This window comes from Dromiciops gliroides, chromosome 4, assembly GCF_019393635.1.
Source record: "Dromiciops gliroides isolate mDroGli1 chromosome 4, mDroGli1.pri, whole genome shotgun sequence".
In the NCBI taxonomy this organism is placed as follows: Eukaryota; Metazoa; Chordata; class Mammalia; order Microbiotheria; family Microbiotheriidae; genus Dromiciops; species Dromiciops gliroides.
Window position 1 is genome coordinate 483,621,161 of NC_057864.1, and position 23,576 is coordinate 483,644,736.

The 23,576-nt window shown below is 45.6% G+C and overlaps 2 protein-coding genes across 2 annotated transcripts; both read right to left on the bottom strand.

The window, feature by feature from the left end:
* Window positions 1-840: 840 nt before the first annotated feature.
* Window positions 841-9,035, bottom strand: LOC122755318 (5-hydroxytryptamine receptor 3C-like). The gene is made up of 9 exons (XM_044003628.1): window positions 8,969-9,035; window positions 7,284-7,450; window positions 6,763-6,807; window positions 6,157-6,266; window positions 5,531-5,700; window positions 3,827-3,987; window positions 1,597-1,801; window positions 1,180-1,395; window positions 841-1,070 (listed from the first exon to the last, which is right to left on the bottom strand). The coding sequence occupies exons 1-9, from the start codon at window positions 9,024-9,026 to the stop codon at window positions 841-843; spliced, it is 1,362 nt and encodes a 453-aa protein (XP_043859563.1). The 5' UTR covers window positions 9,027-9,035.
* Window positions 9,036-13,892: 4,857 nt separating this feature from the next.
* LOC122725763 (5-hydroxytryptamine receptor 3C-like) lies at window positions 13,893-22,740 on the bottom strand. Its single transcript, XM_043963037.1, has 9 exons — window positions 22,674-22,740; window positions 18,166-18,350; window positions 17,702-17,746; window positions 16,747-16,856; window positions 16,280-16,449; window positions 15,344-15,504; window positions 14,603-14,807; window positions 14,200-14,409; window positions 13,893-14,098 (listed from the first exon to the last, which is right to left on the bottom strand). Exons 1-9 carry the CDS (start codon window positions 22,738-22,740, stop codon window positions 13,893-13,895), a joined length of 1,359 nt encoding a protein of 452 aa, XP_043818972.1.
* Window positions 22,741-23,576: the final 836 nt, after the last annotated feature.

Here is a 23,576-nt window from a genome sequence, read left to right on the forward strand (position 1 = left end):
AACAAATATATGAAATGTGACAGACAGGGGTCATTCTATTTTTTCAAAAGTTTTATTGATGTGCTTAGCTTTTCTATTACAAACATAGATCACTCCCACTTCACGAGAGGTCTCTTGTAACAAAGAAAAAAAGTTAAGTAAAACTACTAATATATTGACCTCATCTCAAAGTAATGCAACATTTCAAATCTTTCCCCTCATCTGAAAAATGAACATAAATCTATTTTCTCTCCCTCTCACACCAACACCATTGTAAAAAGGGAAAAAACCTATTCCTGGTAACAGATATGCATCATCAAACCAAACCAATTCCTTCAATGGTTGTATATAAAAATCTATGTCTCACTGTGTACCCTAAGTCCATCACCTCTCTGTAACGGTATGTTTCATCCTCTGTCCTCTGGAATGATGGATGGACATTGTACTGATTCTAGTTCTTACAGCTCCAGAGTGATTTGTTTGGACAGCTCTGTTGCCAGTATAAGAATTGATCTCCTGGTTCTGCTCATTTTATTTGTACTATGAAAATGTTAATCCTCTAGGCAAAGCGATTTATTTAAAAATCCTACTGAGGACAAGAAATTGTCCCCAGTGGGTTGGATGCTTGAACAATAAGGGAATTGGAGATAAAGAGAAGGGCTGGGGAAGCTGGAAAGGATGAGAAAAAGCAGCTGCATTGGGGGGTAGACAGAAGTTTTCTTATCAATAGGACTGAGTTGGGCGTGTAGACTAGGACAGGGGCCTGGGAGGTCATTTGGAATGGGTTGGGCCATGACTGGCTACTGGAGCAGAGCTGAAGCTGAAAGGTATCATTGGCAGGTGAAGGGGGAAGCCCTGTTTCTAGCCTTTCCAGAGGATGATGATTGTGGTTAAGGAGGAGGACATGAATGACAGGTAAAGCCAAAAGAGCATCGTGTCCAGAGCGAGGCTAAACTTCACCCACATATCCACAGTCCTTTGCCTCTGGTTCTGCTGTTCAGGCTCTGTCCATGGGGATTGTGGGTCTCCGTTCAGCCCAGCCTTACCTGGGCCTGGCTTCCATTCTGTCACCACCACTGGGTCTTTCAGGCCTATAGCAAGGATAGGGGCTCAGACACCACCACTGGAAAGAGCCCAGCAGAGGGGCTGAGGGTGTTGGGCCAAGGGGACATTCTGAGTGGGGCTAACGAGGCTGCTTACCCGGCAGATGGATGGAGTTGGGTCCAGGGCCCTTGTTCTCTTTCTGGGACCTCTTGTTGAAGCATTCTGTAGCTTTGATGTATCTTAGCACAAGTGAATAGAGCCAGTGTGGCATGGGAGGGGGCTGTGTAGTGACCACGTGCAAGAGATAGGTGAGGAAGACTGACTCCAACAGGCTGGTTACCATCAGGGTCAGACACAGAGCAAAGTAGACACCTGAGGGTCATAGAGAGCTGCAGTGAGGCAGGGCTAGAGTGACTTTCAATTTTCTCCTTTGTCACCTTGCCCCAGTACCAACATGGGGAGGACAATGCTTTCTCCCAACAATCCCTTGTCCCCTTGAGCTAGTGAAATCAAACACTCCCCCTTCTCTTTATCATCCTCTTTTTCCCCTCTCACCAGTGGAAGGAACCATACTTATCAGAGGGATGCCACTGGCAGGAAGCAAGTCATTCATCATGAGTAGGAAGACAGTGTATCCCAGAAGAAGGGTCATCTTGAATGGGGCTCGGTTCCCACTTTCAACTGGCAGAAGGAAGCTCAGAGCATCGATTGCTATCAGAAATCCACTGGGCAACAGCAGGTTTACCACATAGAGGCCAGGTCGGCGTTTAATAGCCACCTGGAAGTGAAGGAGAAGGAGGAAATGGGGTATTTTGAAGAAGCTGAGCTTGATGGGAAGAATGATTTCCTTTAACATTTGTTTTCATAAGATTTTTAGTTCCAAATCCCTCTCCCTTCCTCCCCCCTCCCCAAGACAGAAAACAGTCTGATATAGGTTATCTATGGACAATCACATTAAGCCCATTTCTGCATTAGTCATGTAAGAACAAGATTTATTACAGAAGATAATGGCCTCTTCATCTAGAGCCCCATGGGAGTATTGCTTCAGACTGAATCGAACACCAAGTGCACACATATGGCTCTAAGAGCTCACAGACCACATGACAGGTCTCAGGAAAGGCATACAGTTTAGGGACCCAGGACAGAGCAGTAGGGGCATCCTTGATAGGAGAAGCTTTCCAGGCAGAAGAAGAGTAAGAAAGACTTCTGGTTAAGGTGGCAACTAGAATATTCATAGAGGAGCCAGTTCTCTGATACAAACCCCAGCTAATATCTGAAAAGGGCCCCAGATAGACCGGTAACAAAGAAAATTGAAGAGAAAAAAAGCTGATTCTCCCAACCAGCCCAGAACCATAAAAATATATATGGCCAGCAGCCAGCAGAGACTGGTAATACACCAGTGAAGCCAGAGCAAACTCTGGAAAATGGGCCAGAATTTGGGAGAGGCGTTATACATGGGAAGCCAGTACTAACTCCTATACATGGACCTGAAGCAAGGCACTGCTCTCAGTGAGGGGATGACAAGCCAGTGGGAGCTCCAGTAACTAGGTGACCTGAAACCAGACCCCAACCCTGGTTTGCCAGAAGAGGAGCAGGGGACAGTGCCAATCTCCATACAGGGAGACAAGGCTTGACTATGCCCTTCTTTGAGCACTGGGAGCCACAGCAGGAGACTAAACTGACTGGATTCCTTGGCATAAGTACAGGGTGGGAAAGGGGGTGCTGTGCAAAAAGATAGAGAATTAAACCAGCTCCTGAACGGTGATTGGGCAAGAAGGGGACAAGACCAAACAAGGTCCATCCAAACACTCAGAGGAGACTGACCAGAGCACAAAATCCCAATCGAAGAAGGGAAGCTGGAAATACAAGTAAACAAAGGAAACCACTAAACATGGTGAATAAATACTGTGGGTTAAGAGAAGCCCAAGAGGGAAGCCCAGGAGAAAAGAATAACCCACAAGTATAAAAAGCCTCAGAGAAACAAGTGGCTTGGCTATGGGGGACAATTAGGATGCTATGACTACAGAAGTGGCTGGAAAAAACAAAGTAAGTGACACCAAATGAAAGTTTAAAGGAAATAAGATGTGGAGAGTAAAAAAATTGAAAGGAGAATAAATAGCTTAGAACACAATACAATGATCCAAGACAATCCCAAAGGACTAATGATGAAGCATACTATCCACCTCCAAAGAAAGAAGTAATATTGATTGAACACAGACTGAAGCCTGTGATTTTTCACTTTCTTTCATTTTTTCTTTTATTCAAGTTTTCTTATACAAAATGACTAATATGGTAATGTTTGACTTAATCATACATGTATAACCCATATCTGATTGTTTACCCTCTGAGGGAGGGGGGAGAGGAAGGAGGGAAGGAGGGAAAAATTTAGAACTCAAAACCATAAATAAAAATGTTTATTATTTTAAAAAATAAATAACCTAGAAGAGAAAGTGGAGAACTTTACCCAAATAATGAACTCCCTTTAAAATAGAATGAAGCAAATAGTTTCTATGAGAAATGTTTCTATGAGAAAACAAGACAAAGTCAATAGTTTAAAAGGAAGAAGACAATAGAAGATCTCTACTATTAAAAAAAAAAACTGACCTGAAAAACAGTCCAAAGAGGGATATTTTAAGAATCATCAGACTCTCTGAAAACCATGAGCAAGTAGAAGCAAAGATGTCTTAGTTTACAATCTATGAAGCTCAAAAAATTTTTGGTTTAATAAAGATTTCAGATAAGGGTGGTGCTTGGGTGAATATTTATGATGGAGGTGGGTCACAAAATGGGAAACAGGGCTTACGTGAAACATGATCTGGTCATAAAGGCTGGACCCCACTGACATCTTTGGGGTTGCTTTGTTGATGCCCAGGAGTTCCCACTCCCCTTGGGTCATGATAAGATTCCGTGATGTGTCTACAATCTCCCACAGTTCCTTTTCCATGCCCAGCAACATGTCATCCACTGTAAGGGAGAACCAACCAGTCAATCAATCAATGAGAATTTGTTGTCTACTATGCACCAGACATTGTGCTATATGTAGGGCATACAAAGACAAAAGTAACACAATTCCTAACCCTAAGGAGGTTATTTTTTAACACAGGAAACACCATTTATAAGTACAGGACAAATACAGAATGAATACAATCACAGCCCAAGATCCATAGGTTTGGATAATTTGATTTTACAAGAAGTTTTATCTAGTGTCTTTACTAAGGCTCATGAGACAATTCTTTGCACTTATGAGGACCAGTCTGGATTTTCCCTGCTTCTCAAATGACCGAGAAAAGAACTGAGTGCTACCACACAACCAGTTGTGGTTGTATAGTTGACACATGCTGTGGTAACCCTTCAAACTACTAGAGGCTTTTGCTTCATAATAGTGATCATCTTGACATCATGCACAGCAGTGATTCTCCTCAGGTCTCCCTTTCCTCATCTTGTTTCCCACCAGAAGTCAAGTTGTTTGGTGACTGTGATATCATCTGCATTCTTTTCAGTGGCTTCTATCATCATTGCTCTGCTGGTTTAGTTTGTTTTGTGGTTGTGTTACAGGATCGATTACATAGATGTTGAAGAAACTGTGTCCATTTTAATAGGATTCAGTGTTTTAGTATAAGCAAATGTTAAATTAAGGGCTTAGAAACAAATACAAATCCATCCCATTGTAATACATGGTAATTATGTTTTTAACTTTATAAAAAATTGATCCACAAAGGGCTTTTCCAGAATGAATTACCCTCCTCAGGCTGATGGGCCAGGAAAGACTATACAAGGGAGCTTGGGGAAAGGGAACTAGGACCTGACCTTTATGCACAAAATAGGGTGTGAGCTGTCTTGCTAGAAACAGAGATTCCCAGAGGTTCTAGGAGGGAAAGGAGGAGTGCATTCCAGGCACAGAGGTGAGGCTCAGCAAAAACACAGGGACTGGGGGGGGGGGCGCACATCAAGGACACCGTGTCTGCGCCCCTCTATGTCTGCATGGAGGGAAGTAATGTGGGAGAAGGTGTAGTTTTAGTGCCAAACAGAGGATCTAATATTTGATTCTAGAGGTGCTGATCTCTCTAGACCTCGAAGATCTTAGGGAGCCACAGGGAAGTGACACTGGAGACCTGAACTTTGGGACAATCCCTTTGGCAGCTGAGTGGAGGCTGGATTGCAGTGGGGCAAGAAGGCTGAGATAGGAAGGCCAAATTGTCTAGTGCAACAGTCCAGGTGCCCACAGGGCCAAACATGGACTTCTTCCTTGTGCTTCCAGGGATACTTTCTTTTCTCTCCTGAACCAATAAATTTGACGGACACTTTAGCCCCTTTGTTGTCCATCCATCCGAACTATCTGCTGCCCCCCCAACTGGCCTTTGCCTTTGCCTTTGTCATTGTTTCTGCTTCCTTTTCAGAACCAGGTTGTGCACTCTCTCTCTCTCTCTCTCTCTCTCTCTCTCTCTCTCTCTCTCTCTCTCTCTCTCTCTCACACACACACACACACACACACACACCTCCTACTCACCTGTGTAGAGAAAGGAGCTAAAGGTCAGAGTGCAGTTCTGCTGGTCAAAGGGGAAGCGGAAGATGTCCAGGTTACAGATGCTGGTCACCCTCATTGGTTTCTTATACTTGATGCGACCTTCATTACTCACATACGCAGTGAGACCTGTTGGAGTCTGATCCACATCTACACTGCATGTAAGAGGTTGCCGAAAGTAAGAGCTATGAATTCTTCCTTCCTTCTTATCCCATGTCATCCCAATGCTGGGCTCCCTATCCTCCCCTTTCATGCTCAGCCCTCATGGCCTCCCCTATAGGGCATTGAGTCACTCAACCTGTGCTTCTATGAAAGCCATTCAGAGGGGCAGCTATATGGCAAAGTGGATAGAGCACCAGCCCTGGAGTCAGGAGGACCTGAGTTCAAATCTGGCCTCAGACACTTAGCACTTACTAGCTGTGTGACCCTGAGCAAGTCACTTAACCCCAATTGTCTCACTCGGGAAAGAAAGAAAGCCATTCAGTTTGGCTTCTGTCTATTTCTCTATTGTTTCCTCCTTGTCCCAAAGGATGCCCTGCTGAAATGCCCTGCCCTCCTCTGCCAGGGATGGTATGGGTTTCCTTCTGGGTTTCCCTAGGTCCAATACGCACGACTCTATGATGAAGATGTCTGGGAGCCACAAGTTTTGTGTTGTCACAGAGATTTTCTGAATGCCCCCACACTCCTCTGGGTTCCAGCTGATGAAAGCATTGTCCCAGACCTAGAGACCAGGGAAGCAAAGATATAATGATCTTGGAGGCAGTCTGCTTATGCCTCGCCTCTCACTTTGTATTCCCTTTTAAACTCTGATTTTTCCATCCTCTCACATCCATTCTTCCTGAGGAAGGTCCTCTTCCACTTTCTATCTAACAAGGTCTCATTTGTCATCCCTTGCCTCCTCGTTAGCCTCTTCTCTAGGGAGATCTTGAGTATGGGCTTGGATGTTTCAGAGCAGAGCATCTGTAGTTACTTCTTAACTTCCTCCCCCAGAATCCCCTTCCCCACGTGAACTGCTTTTCTTCCCTCTGGGATCCCATTTCTGCCTTCCCAGCTGGCTTGCTGCCCAGGAGCCTTTGCGCCCCCAAAGATGGACCAGTTCCCGGTGGCCTAGTCGAGTTCCCAGGATGCTGTCAATTCTACAAAATATTATTTGAGAAGCAAGAATAGAGGAAATGGAATATTCAAGGGAAGGCAGAAGGAGGTTGAATTTGCCATACCATGTCCAGCCACAGGAATGAAGTCAGAAGCTGGAGCTGCTCGTCCTGTTAAAAGAGATTCCTGTTCTAGACATATGGCTTGGTACCACATAGGTCCACCTCCATATTATTCTCTGTTCTATCCTCCATGGTACCCTCAAGGAACACTTGGAGCTAGAACATATGATGGAGCAGTGAAAAAAGCCACATGGCACTGAATACTTCCAGTTGAGGGAAGGTGTGGCTAGGCTGACACTGCAATATTTTCAATGGCTTACATACTGGTGGAGAGTTCAGGACCTCAGGACAGGCTACAAGGTGAGCCCTCTGGAATATGGCTTTGACTGTGGGCTTTCCTGCATTATATCCTTATCCTAAATTGTACCAACTCAGTCCTTTGAAGGCACCAGGAACATTCCTAATCTTAAAATGGTCCCTTGTTATTAGGGTCTTTGTGGCAGTTCGGGGGGAGGGGAAGGGGGAAGGCAAGAGCTTCACTAGGTTATGGGGCCCAAGAAAGGGCTTCAGGGCTAAACACTCACCACATCCAAGATGGAGGACATGGTGAAGGAGATGTTGACATAGGTTGGGAAGCTGTAGTTGAGAACTGGACGAAAGTCCTTTCTCCCAATCACAGAGGCAAAGACAGTGGGGTCCACCCCTCGGTAGTCAAATCCCGAACAATTGATGGTAAAACCATGCCCCCTGCCTGTTTAGGATGAGCCAACTGTGAGATGTACAATAGAGATTCCATATTCTGTACATGATAGAGATGCTAGGAAGCAGGTTGTTGTTGAACCCACTCAGGGAATACTGGGGCAAGAATGGGAACCCCTTCTTCCTGTTCCCCAATCCAAATGACCAGAGAGTTAATGTCCTGGGGCAGGAAGTAAGGAAGTGATTGGTAGGGAAATGACTGATGTGGTGAGCTCAATTCTCAGTTCCACTGGGTTGCCGCCCCCATGCAAAACTTGCCCAAATCTGCATGCAAACTCAGCCCTGGGACCAGGGACAGCTCCTTCATTGACTTTTGGCCCAAGGACCCCAAATGGAACATTATCAGTTGTTACCCTCCCACATGTTCTTCCCAAATTTGCACTCCTTAGTTCAGCTCCCTGAACCTTCCCGTTTGGAGTAGCAGGATGACTGCCTCAGTCCCTTCCCTTTGACATTTTCATCTTTTAACAGGGATTTATGAGGTAGGGAGTGTGGAGAGGGAGAATGAACATGAGCCTCATGGCTTCTTATTCACGTAAGATGCCCAGGTGGCATGGCTGTCTTATTCATTCCCAGGTATGGGTCCCACAACCATCCAACAAGTGGCCATTGTTTGCATGACCAGGTCACAAAAGCTATGCTGGTTCTTGGGTCAGACACAGAGAAGTAGGGACTCTACTTTGTCCACCCACTCCCCCAAACCACCTCTGATCCAATCTTTTTTTCTTTCCCCATTTTGCTGAGGCCGTGTAGCACTACAACAGAAGAAGTAAGTGATGCCCTTTAAGGAAGGGGCTATTTAGCTTTTGCCTTGCATCTTTAGGACTTTGCATACCATTGGTGTTTAATAAGTGTTTGCTTAAATCAAGCTCACTTCTTTCACACAAGGCGTTTGTCATTCTGGTATCTTTCCTGCACTTAAAATCATAAGATCATAGATTTAGAGCTGGAAGAGACCCTAGAGGTCACCTACCCATCCCCTTATTTGACAGATGAAGAAAGTGAAACCCAGAGAAGGGAATTGATTTGCCCAAGATCAGGCGAGGTAACCAGTGAAAGGGCTGACATTTGGACCAAGGTTTTCGGATTGGGGGTAATTTGTTGTAATTCAAAGAGTTGTAGGAGTCAGATAACTTGGTTCTGAATACTGGTTCTGCCACTTTGTATCTGACCTTGGATGAGTCATTTCACCTCATCCGTGACTCAGTTTCCCTCTCTGTAAAATGACTTGGACTAGAGGACCTCTAAGGCCCACAGTCCTATGATCTGAAGACCCTAAGCATCATAGAAGTATTACTGCTGAGGTCATTGGGCATGTGACTACTGTGGGGATAGAGGCATAGGCTATTCCTTCAGTTATCAATAATCATTTACATTGCCTTATGGAAACCACATTATAGAAAAATCAGAGGGCTCAGAGTTGGAGCCCTATTCAACAATCTCCAGTGACTGGAGACTGAGAGAGGGTACCAAGTTTTCCTCCAAGGCCATCCCTCTTCCCCCACCTTACCTGGCAGTAGAAAGCTGAGAAAGAGACAGATGAGAAATCCCAGGGGCCAGTGCTGCATTCTGCTGTTCTCTCTCCTACTCTTTAGTGATTTGCCTGGAACCAGAGCTCCCTTAAACACCTGAGTTTGAAGGAGCACAGGCCACACCCCAAATCTCAGCTTTTAATATTCCTGGTGTCATGTGACCATTGGCTTGTCCCAATTCCCTGACAAGTCTTGGTGCCCAGAACGAACTTGGCCTTAGCCCAAATCTGGCAGCCTTTGAGACTCGAGGATGCTGGATGGGCATTCTCAGAGAGAGCCATTTCATTGGCTGAGGGGCAATCACAGCAGCAACCAAGGTCTCATCTTGAAGGGAAGAACTATTCTTCAGGTAGAAAACAGACAGTAACCAAAGAGGGATTGAGCAGTGGTCCCCAAGTGTATTGGCTCGTGGGGCAGCTAGGTGGTGCGGTGGATAGAGCACCAGCCCTGGATTCAGGAGGACCTGAGTTCAAATCCAACTTTAGACACTTAACACTTATTAGCTGTGTGACCCTGGGCAAGTCATTTAACCCATTATCTTATTTACATGAATAAGTTGTTTTACCCCAATTGCCCATTATCTTATTTACATGAATAAGTTGTTTTACCCCAATTGCCTCACCTCTCCACCCCTAAAAAAGTATATTAGTTTGCAGTTTGGGTATGTGAGTTTCAATGATAGAATCTTAAATTTTTCGGGGTCTTCCATTCCAACCTGCCATCCAATGCAACTATCCTTTCTACTGTGTTCCAGACAGGTAGCTATCGATCCTGGGCTTGAAAACTGCCATTTTTTTCAAATACTGATCCTGCAGAAATAGCATCTAGGTGTGTGTGTGTGTGTGTGTGTGTGTGTGTGTGTGTGTGTGTGTGTGTGTGTGTGTGTGAGAGAGAGAGAGAGAGAAAGAGAGAGAGAGAGAGAGAGAGAGGGAGAGAGAGGGAGAGAGAGAAAGGCAGATAGAGACAGAGAGACAGGGAGAAAGAGACAGAGAGAAGCAGATAGCAAAGGCCAGCCCAACCTGCTATACAGAACAGGTAAACAGGTAAATATCAGAAGTCTATATAATGGAACCCCCTTACAGCCACAGAAATGCCTTGATGTGGGGTAGGAGGTTGTGCCGCTGCTTGCCCTATCATGTCTGCAATGTTCTTAGGGAGTACAATCTCTAGGAAGAAAATATGGGACCAATCATCTGCTGCTGCACTAACAACATGATTGTCCTGTTTGGATGCTCCTAGAAACTGCCCCCACCATGAGTGCAGTTATGTATTCAATGAAAAAGAATAGGGAGCTTGGTTGTAAGATGCCACAGCTCAGGACAGGAATTATTTTCTACTCCTCTTCATTGGATGCACTTATATCTGTTTGGTTCTTATGTTCCATCTCCACCCACCCAAAAGAAAGGAGTTGAAGACCTACCTAGATTATAGGGGCTTGAATGCAGGTATGGCTCCAAAATGGTCATTGCTGCATGTTCTGAACTGGCATCTTGTGGGAGGATACAGAACAGAAAGATCTCTCCCCAACTGGGGAATGTATAACCCGGTGTGAAGGGGAAAGAACAATGGCCTCACGATATTGTCATGCTTTGTGAATGATAGCCTGGTGACTCTCCTAGATCAGAATGTTATCATCTCTTCAGAGGACATCTGGAGCTTTCTTTGGGACTTTATAGGGCACATGAGAAATGTACAAGAGGTCCTCTAGACCATGGACTGTATTAAAAGGCAGTGAAGAGTCAGTTCCACCAGATCTCTCCATCCTTTCTAACAGCCACTCCAAATCCAGAAAGGGCTACAGAGACACCCATGCTCTGTCTTAGCAATTTGGACATGGATGCCATCGCATCCTTAGGAGCATCAGCATTTAGCAGCAACCTATTCAGACCAACTTCACCTTGACAGAGTCCTTTTCCTATCCTATGAAAGAAGAGAACTCTGGGTTAGGATGAGACTTTGATGTTTTTACAAGGGGATCCTAATGAGAGGGTCATTTATATACCTTTCATTCAGCTATAAACATTCCTTATTTGTGGCAATGGGGTCTGCCAGGAAAGAGGTCAGGTCCAGTGCAGTTAAGCTGGGCAGGTGAACTATGACCTTGGGGTTCAGGCTGGTCACTCTCTGGACTGCTTTATAGTACCCAATGGGTGTGGGAAGGTGGATAGCTGAGGTGGAAAGAAGAGATCAAAGATGTAAAGGGGATTCTGTCCCAGACTGAGAAAATCCAAGTTTAGTATTAACTCACAGTGCCTCCCCTCCTATTAGGGGGTACCTCCACCTATCCCCCTGGTTGAGCTCTGATGGGAGGGATGTGTGGATGGATTCTGCAGATGCTTCTGGCCTATAGCCCTTACAGTCTCATTGGTAACTGAGGTAATCCTGTGTCGGTCAAGGGGATGTTGGAGAAGAAACCACTCTGTTCATTCTGGCAGAACAAGAACAATATAAACACAAAAAGCATTGTCCGGCAGGATTCAAGGTTGGAGAAATATGAAATACACTTCTCATGAGCCACTCCGAGTAGCTCTGGGGACAGAGGGGATGCCAAGCAGCTTGGACCAGCGGCTATGGCATGCTAAATCTGAACGGTCCAGCAGATGGCGCTCAAAGCTTGAGCGATACCCGAGGATTTCCAATTGGGCAGGTGCCTGCCCCAGCCTTTCCCAAGGCCCCTGGGTTCTATGTTTAAAGCCCAGGGGAAAAGACTGTTTCCCCAAATAATTCCCAACCTTTTGGCTCACGTGCCCTCACCCCTTGAAGTTCCAGGCTGACTTTTCTACTCAGCCTAACTCCAAAGAACTCACTCTCTTGGCATAGAAGCCAAATGTGTAGAGTATAAGAAAATCAAAAGCAAATTGCAATAAATCAATAACCATTTATTAAGCATCTACTATGTGACAGACATTACGTTAAGTGTTGGGGAAACAAAAAGAAGCAAAAGACAGCCCCTGCCCTAAGCATGGGTTAAGCATGCTATTCCTAGTAAAGTCTGAATTTCCAAATTCAAAGTTCCACCCTTTCATCCTGCATTTAGCCTCTTAATTTAATTTTTTTTGTGGGGCAATGAGGGTTAAGTGACTTGCCCAGGGTCACACAGCTAGTGTCAAGTGTCTGAGGTCACATTTGAACTCAGGTCTTCCTGAATCCAGGGCTGGTGCTTTATCCACTGCACCACCTAGCTGCCTCAGGTACCTTTATTTTTGAATTGTTATTCATGTCTTTTGCTTTTACATCATCTTCATTTCCTAATGGGTTTCTCTCCTTGCCCCTCCCAGAGGGCCATCCCTTAGAATAAAGGAGAAAAAGAAAAAAAAAGAAGAAAAACCCTAACAGCTAGTATTTATATAGCACACATTATGCACCAGGTACTTTACAAATAGTGCCTCATTTTATCTTCACAAGCCTGGGAGGTAGGTGCTATTGTCCCCAGTTTATAGTTTAAGGAAACATAGTTTGTTTCTAGCTTATTGCTATGAATATTTTGGTATGCATAGTTCTTTCAAGAAAGAAAGAAAAGGAGGAACCTTTTTTTGCAGTTGCTAGATCAAAGGGCACACTTTAGTTGCTTTCCTCACATAATTCTAAGTTGTTTTATAGAAGTGGTTGGCCCAATGTACAGTTCCACTAATGATGTGTGAATGTATCTATTTTTTTCTTTCTTTTTAAATTTTTTTTTTTGGTGAGGCAATTGGGGTTAAGTGACTTGCCTAGGGTCACACAGCTAGTAAGTGTTAAGTGTCTGAGGTCAGATTTGAACTCAGGTCCTCCTGACTCCAGGGCTGGTGCTCTATTCACTGTGTCACCTAGCTGCCCCAATGTGTCTATTTCTTGAATTTCTCTATCTTTGCCACCTTCATGAAGATGCTACTTTGATAAGAAAAAACATTTTCCGAGAGCTCTTCATGCTAATAGTTAGACAGTCTTCACTGACTGGGAAAATACACAACTGGAGCTAACTCTGTGGTCTTTGGGGATCTCTGGCTCACACAGATTGGGAGTCAATGTCCAGAGAGGTTTCTACCTTGTTAGAGAGATTCTCCATGAAGGATTTATGGAAGGATAATGACAAGAATTATGCAGGATGAAGAGAAATTGATGGGCCAGAATTTGTATCAGAGCACATGACCACATTAATTAGGCCACAGATTGATTCACATTGAAGAAACAATTTTTAGAAATTTAAAAAAGAAGCAATACCAGGGCAGCTAGGTGGCACAGTAGATAGAGTACCGGCCCTGGAATCAGGAGTACCTGAGTTCAAATCCGGCCTCAGACACTTAACACTTACTAGCTGTGTGACCCTGGGCAAGTCACTTAACCCCAATTGCCTCACAAAAAAAAAATAAAATAAAATAAAAAAGAAGCAATACCACAGGATCCCATTTCTTATCCCTGCTTCAGTATAAGAAGCAACTATATTGCTTAACATCTGTGGGGCAATTTATTTAAAATCAGTTTTTACAATTAAAATTCGATTTTTAACTCAGAACTAGATGGTATGAGTCTTTTTTTTTTTGGACTCAGTTGATCTGTATCTGTCTGGAATAATTGAGCTTTGACTGGATGTAAGAATTGTCTTTACCAGTAATATAATATCCCAAGGAGCAAATACTCCCTGCAAAGGGACTAATTAGGCCAATTCAATTACAGGGCAGCCGAGGCTTGGGGCTGAGCTGAATCACTGGGCTGAAGGAAACCAGAGGAAGTCAGAAGAAAGGACACTGGCGGAGATGGGGTGGAGCCAAAGCTGGCTGGAAGGAAGGGATGGAGTTGTGTTCCCTGCAGCAGGGATATGGGAGGATGATGGAGCTCAGGTAAGGGGATGAGTTCTGGCAGTCTGCAAAGTAGGGGAGAGTTGAAAGCTGGTTGGCATGTGCTGGTGGGGCCGGGGGCATATTTCTAGTTGACCCAGAGGACAATGACTGTGATGAGAGAGGAAGTCATGAATATCAAGTAGATCCAGAAGAGCAGAGTATCTAGAACAAGGCTGAATTTCACCCAAATGTCAACTTTCTGCTGATGTTCCAGCTCTGCCCAGGTGGAGTGTGATTCTCCATTCAGCCAAGCCTTAGCTGGGCCTGCCATCACCCCCTGCTCCTTCAGGCCTGTAGAGGAGATGAGGACTGAGTCCAGCATTGGAATGGACACCCCTGGGAATGGGGAAGTTTGGAACAAGGGAGGCAGGGGTGGTGCTGACAGCACTCACCAGGTAGGTGGATGGGGTTGGGCTCAGGGCTCCCATTCTCCTTTTGGGACTTCTTGTTGTAGCAGCCTCCGAGATAGCGCAGCAGCAGTGACTGGAGCCAGGGGGGCATGGCTGGGGGCTCGGTAGCAATCAGATTCAGGAGGTAGGTGAGGAAGACAGCCTCTAGCAGGCTGAGCACCATCAGGGACAGGCACAGAGCAAAGTACACACCTGAGGGTCGTATGGGGAGGGGGCTCAGTAAGGAAGGGTTAGAGGCGCCCCCACCTCCTCCTGCAGCCTCTTTCCCCAACCCCAATCCTGGATAGTACTGGGAAATCCCTGGGAAAGCCCAGGATCCCTGGCCCCCAGGCCCTCCCACTTCTCTCCTCCCCTCCCTTCCTCTCCACAATGGAGGGAGCCATACTGATGAGTGGGGTGCCACTGGCTGGCAGTAAATCATTCATCATGAGCAAGAAGACAGTATATCCCAGGAGCAAGATCATCTTGAAAGGAGCCCGGTTGCCACTCTCAATTGGCAGGAAGAAGCTCAGGGCATCGATTGCTATCAGAAATCCACTGGGCACCAGAAGATTTATGACATAGAGTCTGGGTCGGCGCTGGATGGCCACCTGGAAAAGGAGAGGGAGAAGGAGGAAATGGGGAATGAAGAGGAAGCTGCTTGACATGAAGAATGATGAGACCACCCTCCTCTTTGACCAGAACTCAATGAGGATATTGTTGGGATATAAATTGAATGAGATACAACATATGGCTAGTCCCCAGAAGTTGCCTTCGGATGCCCAAGGGACTTAGGCTGTGCACAGTGGACCTTGGGGAGGGGATAAAGTTTAGTGCCCTAGGGTAAGGCAGTGTTGAGATGCCTTTGGTGGGAGGGGAATCTGGTCCTAGGCATGAAGCTGTAAGAAACGCTGACTGAAAGTTTCTGGGACTTAAGGGGCTGATTAGACTGTAAATTCCTTGAGGACAGGACGGTTTCCCTTTTGTTTCTGTATCCTCAGCACCTAGCACGGTGCCTGGTGCATAGTAATTGCTTAATATATGCTTGTGGATCGATTGAAGAGGTACAGGTTTGGTGAAGATTGGTGAAGATTTCTGGCAAGGGTGGGACTTGGGTATTTGTAAGGTGGCAAAGTTGAATCCTCACATAGAACATGAGCTGGTCATAAAAGCTGGATCCCACTGCCAACTTTGGGGATGCTTTGTTGATGGACAGCAACTTCCACTCCCCTTGGGACTGGACGAGATGGCGCGAAGTGTCTGTTATCTCCCACACTTCCTTGTCAATGCCCAACAACATGTCGTTCACTGCAGAAGAGATCCAACTCATTCAGTTTCTCACATCACCACTTCCCTGTGGCCTAGCTTCTCCCTTCTTTTCTCTCCTCAAGCAGGAAACTTGACAAACCTTTTACCTTCTTTGTTCTCCCTCCATCTAAACCTCTCCACCGACCCATCCAATCTGTTCAACCTTTGCGTAGGGTTTTGTCACTGGAATTTTTCAAATTAAATTTTGGGTTTTTTTAATGAACAAACTTGATGTTTGGTTAACCACTTTCTCTTCCTCCTACTGCCTCCCAAAAACACACAAAGAAAGCAAGAAAAACAACCCATACAATAAATATGAATAGCCAAGCTAAAGAAATTCACACATTGGTCATGTCCAAAAAAGTGGGTCTCAATCTGCACCTCGAATCCATTACTTCTTGGTCAAGAGCATTTGTCATCAACTTTGTCCAAAATACCCCTTGCTGCTTACCACTCCCCATATATAAAATCTTTGGGGGCAAGTACTATCTTTGTTCTTATATTTGTATCTCCAGCACTTAGCATAGTGCTTGGCAAATAGATAGTGCTTAATGAATCCCTTTTCATCCATCCATCTATCCATCCATCCATCCATCTATCCATCCATCCATCCATCCATCCATCCATCCATCCATCCATCCATCCATCCATCCATCCATCCATCCATCCATCCATCCATCCATCCATCTATCCCTCCATCTGTCCATCCATCCATTTCCTCTCAATTCCTCCATAGGTCACCTTGATTCAAATGGCCATTTCAACTCTAGCTCACCTGTGTAGAGGAAAGAGCTGAAGGTCAGAGTGCAGTTCTGCTGGTCAAAGGGGAAGTAGAAGATGTCCAGGTTACAGATGCTGGTCACCCTCATTGGTTTCTTGTACTTGATGTGACCTTTACTGTTCACATAGGCAACGAGGTTCGATGGAGTCTGGTCAATGTCCATGCTGAATGGATAAAGTAGCTAGTGGAGGTTTCTTCTCTTTGCCCCTCCAATTCCTCTGATGGATGCCAACTAATCCCACACCTTTGGTTCCTATCTCTGCCAATGACTCTCCCTTATCTCCCTAACACTTAACTATTCTAGGCTAGGTTTTGTGGAAGTAAGCTCACCATGAGTTAGCCTCTTACGTATGTCTAGGGTCTCATCACTGTCCCAATATGTTGGTTTTTTCCCTGGCCTTATGCAAGACTCTTTGCCTGGGGATAGTTTCCTTCTTGTTTGTCCCAGCTCTGGTACTCACAACTCTACAATGAAGATGTCTGGAAGCCAGAGGTTCTCAGCTGCCACAGTGAGCTCCGTGATTCCTCCACACTCCTCTGGGTTCCAGCTGATGAATGGATTGTACCAGAACTAGAATCCCAGGCAATGTAGAAACAGGTGCTGAGGAGTGGCTGGAGTCTAGGGTTCATCTGGGAAAGTAGCTTCTCCCTTTTCCCTTCCTCTTTAAACATGATTAGAATCACAGAATTTTAAGGGATGGACAGAAACTATCAGATCTCTCTAGTCCAACGGGACCTTAGGAACCATCTAGTCCAACACTCTTATGTTTAAAGAGGAAGAACCTGAGCCTGAGAGAGGTTAAATGATCTGCCCAAGGTCACACCTTGAATTATTGACAGAGTTGGGACTAGAAACCTAGGCTGTTGACTCCTAGCTGAGTATTCTTTCCACACAGCCTCTACTCCCTTCCCCTTGCTCATATCTCTTTCTGGTGACCAGAGCATTCCCCCTTTCTCTGGTGTGATCCTGTCTACCTTCCACTGATCCCTTAAACGGCCTTTATCATAGAGAGCCTCGAAGTATTACACATTACATGTGAGCCTCATCTTAGCATAATGCTCTAGAGCTAAAAGATTATGCATGCCCTCCCTCTAAGGTTTCTGCCACTGCCTTGCTAGCTGCCCAGAAACTTTGTGGTCTCAGATCTGAACAGACTTGTCTAATTTTCAGGGCACTAATAATATAAAGTGTGACTCGATATTAAAAAAAAAAAGCCAAAGAGGAGGCAGCTAGGTGGCACAGTGGATAAAGCACTGGCCTTGGATTCAGAAGGACCTGAGTTAAAATATGGCCTCATACACTTGACACTTACTAGATGTGTGACCTTGGGCAACTTACTTAACCCTCATTGCTCTGCAAAAAAAAGCCAAAGAAATTTAGAAGAGAGGGGACCACGGGAAGGGGTAAGACCTTACCAACTCGAGCCAGATAAATGACGTAAGGAGCTGAATCTGTGCATTCTGACAAAAGAGATCCCCATCCAGGAATGTTAGGTCAGTAAGATCAAGTCTAGCCATCCTTCCCCATGCCCACCCTAGGTTATCTCTGAGACAATTTTGATTTCCAGTGATTAACCAGGAGAAAAATGTAGGTTCAAACAAGGAAGGTATGGGAAAAAGAAGGAGGGTTAAAGAAAAGTAGGCTGACCATGGGGTATGGGGACTGGTGGAAGATTTCTAACATGTTCAAATAGAGAAAAAATTCATTTGCTATAGAAATGCCACCTTAGATGATCTCTTCCTTAAGTTTCAGAAAAATCCCTTCAATAGAGTAGGACCCGCCAGGTCAATGCCCAACATTGGATGAAGGGGCAAGAGGGAAGTGGGATCTGGATTCTGTGTTCTGAGCCCCTGGCAGCACTAAAGGGCCCAGGACTCACCACCTCCAGAATGGCAGATAAGGTGAAGGAGATGTTGACCTTGGTAGGGACATTGATGTTGATAACTGGTCGGAAGGCCTTTCTGTCAAACACGGCCTGAAAAGCGATGTGGTTCAATCCATGCACATCGAACCCTGAGCAGTTGATGGTGAAAGTATTGCTGCTTTGTGTGAAGGCAGGAGAACCTACAAGATAAAAGAGGTTGTTCTTTATGGGGGAGGGGTGCCAGGCACTTGGACCCCTTCTATTCAGACTCTGGAATCTTCTTTTCAACTATGGACACAGACACTTTGAAAGGCAGATAGCTGTGCACGAAAGACAAAAGGGACACACTGTTGTCCATAATTATTGATTGCTCCTCGGACTATCAAGGTGCTAGAACATTATCCTGATTCTGGTGATAGATGGAGTAGGTGTGTTGGGAAGCCAGTATGTGGGTGTCTGAGATCCATTGGAGAATCTGAGTGTTCCAAAAGATGGAAGGTTAGTATTTGGTTTGTGATGTGACTGAGGAAGAGATGAGCAAGAGTGAAGGGTGGTGCTAGGTGCCACCCTCGAGAACATTTGAGGATTCATTCCAGGACTCCGGGTGAGTTATCTAGACCTGATTCTGTGTTCATAGTGGCTGAGTCATTAGAGTTGTGGGAGCAAGTAATGGAGATAATTGGAGGTGGGAGCAGAGATGCCAATCACCATGGAGAAATATGAGCATCTGTGGGCACTTGTGATGACCCTTGAGAGATGGTAAGATAATTAAAGAGATCTCAGTCTCCAGTCATTTCTGTCCTGGAAAAAAGAATGCCCATGGGGATGCAAATGAACTCAGAGCTAGAACATCTAGTGTGTTTGAATGGGTACATGACCCCTTCCTGCCTGGACAAAGAAGATGGGATTGGCTGGTAGGCAAATGGCGGAAGGTGCTGTGGTCTGTGCTCAGACCTTACTTCCCCTTAAGTTCCTGCCTGTATGTAAAACTCAGCTACATGCAAACTCAGCCTTAAGCTAGTGACAGCCCCTGAACTCTTCCTTTCCTTCCTTCCTTCCCTTCTCTTCAATTTCCCAAGCCTTGTCTGCCATCCATCTCTCTACTCTGCCCTAAGCCTTCCCTCCAAGTTCAATATAAGTCTGCCTTGATTTCCAAGTCCTCCACACCCTAGAAAGGAAAGAGGCATGAAGCAGTCATGTCCTGGAAGGGTGTGAGATGGGTGGGAGGCTCAGTAATGCCCCTCGTTCAGTCGCACAAGTGTTTTCCAATCCTTTCTCTCCTACTCACTGGACTTCCCAGACTCCCTGACCCCGGTCTTGGCTTTCATGTCAGATCCCTAATTGTTTGTCCAGCTTCTAGGTACCCGACTGCTTGCTGGGGCATGGAGCAATGGCCTCACAGGCATTCCTGTTCTCTTGGTGGCAATTTCTGGCTTCTCTGGGACCTTCTGACTCCCCAGTGGTCCTAGTTAGTATCTCTGTATCAGGATTCTCGCTACTCAGGCTTGGAAAGGACCGCAAAGGCCACTTGGAACCTGATCAAGAATCCCCCTGTGACATTTCCGGCCAAAGGTCATCCTCATACCTCCGCTAGGGGGTAGCCCACTCCATCCTCAGGCTGCTGCCTCTGTTTTTGGACAGCTCGGTTCTTTCTGGATCTGCCTGCATGGTAACTTCCACCCACTGGATCATGGGACTATATGGTTTAGGGCAGGAAGGGATCCCAGAGGCCACCTGATCCAATCCCCTCAATTTCCAAAGGGGGAAATTGTGCCAAGAGAGGTTAAAGGCCTCGCCCAAGGTCACGAATGGAGCGTCAGAGCTGAGAGGAGAACTCTAGTTTTCTGACTCCAGATCTACTCTCCTCATTGTTCCACCATCACTTCTTGTTGTGTCCTTTGGTACCAAGCAGAACCAGTCACATGACAGTCACATGACAGCACTTTAAATCAATTTAATTTGATGAACATTCATTAAGAGTTGGCAGGACCCACAGAGCAGACATAGACCAAAAAAGTCCCTGCTCTGGAGGAGTTTACACCCTGGGGGGTGGGGTGGGGGAGGATACAGCATGTATATAAGTAGTGTTACAGAATAATTAAGACACAAAGAGAGACAGAGATTTAGAGGGGGCTGGGAGGGGGAAAGAGACAGACAGACAGAGAAACAGAGAGAGGGAGACAGAGAGAAAGGAAGAGAGAGAAGAGGGAGAGAGAGAAGGAAGGAGGGAAGAAAAGAGAGGAGAGATTGCTAATAATTTATTGGTGATGTGAATAGAAGGGGACATCAGGAAAAGTCACTTATAGGAGGTGGCAGTGAGACAGCTCAATGGATAGAGCACTGGACCTGGAGTCAGGAAGAGTTCAGAGTTCTGAGTTCAAATCTGGCCTCTGACACTTCCTAGCTGTGTGACTCTGGGTGAGTCACTGAACCTTGGATTGCCTGGCCAAAGGATCAACTGGAGAAGGAAATGGCAAATCACTCTAGTATCTTTGCCAAGAAAATCCCATGGGCAGTTAGTTCATAGTTAGGGTCATGAAGAGTTAGGGTTATCATAAGTTGACTGCTGTTGGGGGAGACACTGTATCTGGAGAGAGCTATAGGTGTATGCGGACAAAAGGATGCAAGGGGAGAGGTCCCTAAATGGAAGGAGGGCTGGGTGAGCCAGTGTACATGTGGGCAAGGGATAGGAGAGGTCAGAGGGTAATTAGAAGACCAGTAGCTATGTGTTTCACATGATTGCACATTTATAACCTACATCAACTTTCTTACCATCTTGAGTGGGGGAGGGAAGAGATGGAGGGAGAAAATTTGGAACTCAAAATTTTATGTAAAATGAATGTAAAAAGAATAATAGCTAGCTCTTATATAGCATTTTAAAGTGTGCAGAATACAAATATAATCTCATTTCATCTTCACAACAACCCTGAGTGGTAGGTGCTATTATTATCTGGATTTTACAGATGAGGAAACTGAGGCACACTAAGGTGAAGTGACCTGTTCAGGGTCACACAGCTGGTAAATGTGTGAGACTGGATTTGAACTCATGTCTTCCTGATTCCAGGCCCATTAGACTACTTAGCTCCCACTAGCTACAGAACAGTTGGTCTGTGGGATAGGAAGGCCTAGTGAGAAAGAATATACTGGAGGCCCAAGTCTCAACCCTCCTCACACTTACTACTTCTGCGAGTGTGAAGGAGTGGTGGTGTGGAAAGAATGGCAGCTGTGAAGGCTGAGGAACTGGGTTTGAATCATACTTCCGCCACTTGCTTGTTGTTTGACCTTGGGCAAATCTCTGGGCCTCTCTGGGCCTCTGTTTCTCTTTTTTTTTTTTTCAGGGCAATGGGGGTTAAGTGACTTGCCCAAGGTCACACAGCTAGTAAGTGTCTGAGGCCAGATTTGAACTCAGGTCCTCCTGAATCCGGGGCTGGTGCTTTATCCACTGCGCCACCTAGCTGCCCTGGGCCTCTGTTTCTTTATCTGTAAAATAAAAGGATCAGGTTAGATGCCCTCTGAGATCCTTCCTTCCTCTGGACATCCCTGATCCCAAGCTCATCCAGACTTTACTTGAATGTCTCTGCTCAAGAGGAACCCACTACTTATGATAGCGACACTGCCACGCCTTAGTTTCACCTGTAAAATGGGCGTGATGATATTTTTTACTCTCTTTTAAGGGCTAAAATTCTAGCTAAACTGTCTAAAATATCTAATGAGTGGTCACCAATAAATTATAAGCTTTAGCAAGAGTTAGACTTTTAAGCATTTATTAAGGAGAATAAGAATTTGGTAAAGAAAGGCCTAGATTCCTATCTATTAAAGGGAGAGCACATTTCTAGCTCCACTCTCTACCAGAGTCCAGAGGAAAGAGAGTGAGACTGAGCGCCAGTCTCTTCCTTCCTCCTCCCACTAGCCCGCGTCACTTCCTGATGCCAAAGAAAAGACTCCTGGTCTTGCCCTCAAAGACCTTTGCTTCATGGGCGGAACTCTTCTACAGTAAGTCTCCAGCAGGTGGCGTCATTCCAATCGTTACATCTCTCAGGGTATTTGTGAGGAAAGTGCTTTAAAATTCTTAAAGCCTCATAGAAGCATTTGTTATTATTCTCATTCTAGGTTTTCTTCTTTTTTCGAGGCTCAGGCATCCATTCAGAGCACGTCAAGTCAATCCTAAGCATGCTCCTTGACCTGGTGGCTGAGGGAGCTTCCTGGGTGTTCCCCAGCAATTCCTCCTCGCTATAACAGCAAAAGCACTGGCATTTGAGTCCGAGGACCTGGGTTCAAATCCTACCTTTGATGCTTACTATTTGTGTGACTTTGGGCAAGTACTCCTTGAACTGTGGGTCCCTTACCTGTAAAATGTGAGGGTTAGCGATCCCTTCCAGCTTGAGATCTATGGTTTTAGGATCCTATGAGATTAACCACCCTTGGCCCCAGTTTTTCTCAGCTGTCAAATGAGTGGGCTGGACTGGAGCTCCCTTTCATCTCTAAATCTATGATCCCATGTCACATACTCGACCCCAACTTACCTTGAAGCAAAAGGCTGAGAATGAGACACAGGAGCCATCCCTGCTGGTGGGGCCAGCCTCCTTCCATCTTTTGTTTCTTGGCTTATCTGGGGACTCAGGCACAATTCAAGAAGCCTGGGGCTTAAAGGACAGAGGCCACACCTTGAGTGCCAGCTTTGAATATTGCTGGTTTTAGGTGACCACTCCCTGATGCGTGGCCTTAGTGGCCGGAGAAGGTCACAGAAAGGAGGCCTGACCTTGTCCTCACTTTGGACTATAGCCCTGGCTCTGCTCCAAGATGGAGGGGAGTCTGGGCCAACGCCGGGCCAGTTAGACCTCTTTCTGGCAGCCCTGATCACCAGACCAAGGACAGAGCCTGATTCATTATGACCCTGAGCAACTGTTCTTGGGGGGAGCAAGCAAGGAATGCAAAGGAAGGACTGTTTGAAGCTCCCCTACCAGAGGGCCCCACAGCTCCAGGGAGGTCACTGCATGGATTGGCTTGACTTTAGACATGCAGCTGTATCGTCTACCTTTGTACATAGGAGTCCTTGCAAGAGATTACTTTTGTTGCTTGATAGGATTTTTAGCATTCATAGAAACTGTGTCAGTATTTAAATTTATCCATGCCCTTCTACAGTCTTGCAATACCTCTCCTGCTCTCCACAGTCCCTCAGATAACACAGATGGTGGCTCAGAAATCATCCCTCCCCCCAGTACTTTAGGACACAAGAACATGGTTCACCTGGGCCAGGCCACTTGAATTCATCAGGGGCCACTCAGCTCTCTCTTACTGTCTCCTTCCTTAGCTTGGGTGTCTATTCCTTAATTAGGATTTTGTTTTATCCCTTCTCATCCTTGGCCAAGAACACAGACACAAAATAAAATTGAGCAATTCTATTTTCTCTTGGCTCCTGGCCCTCA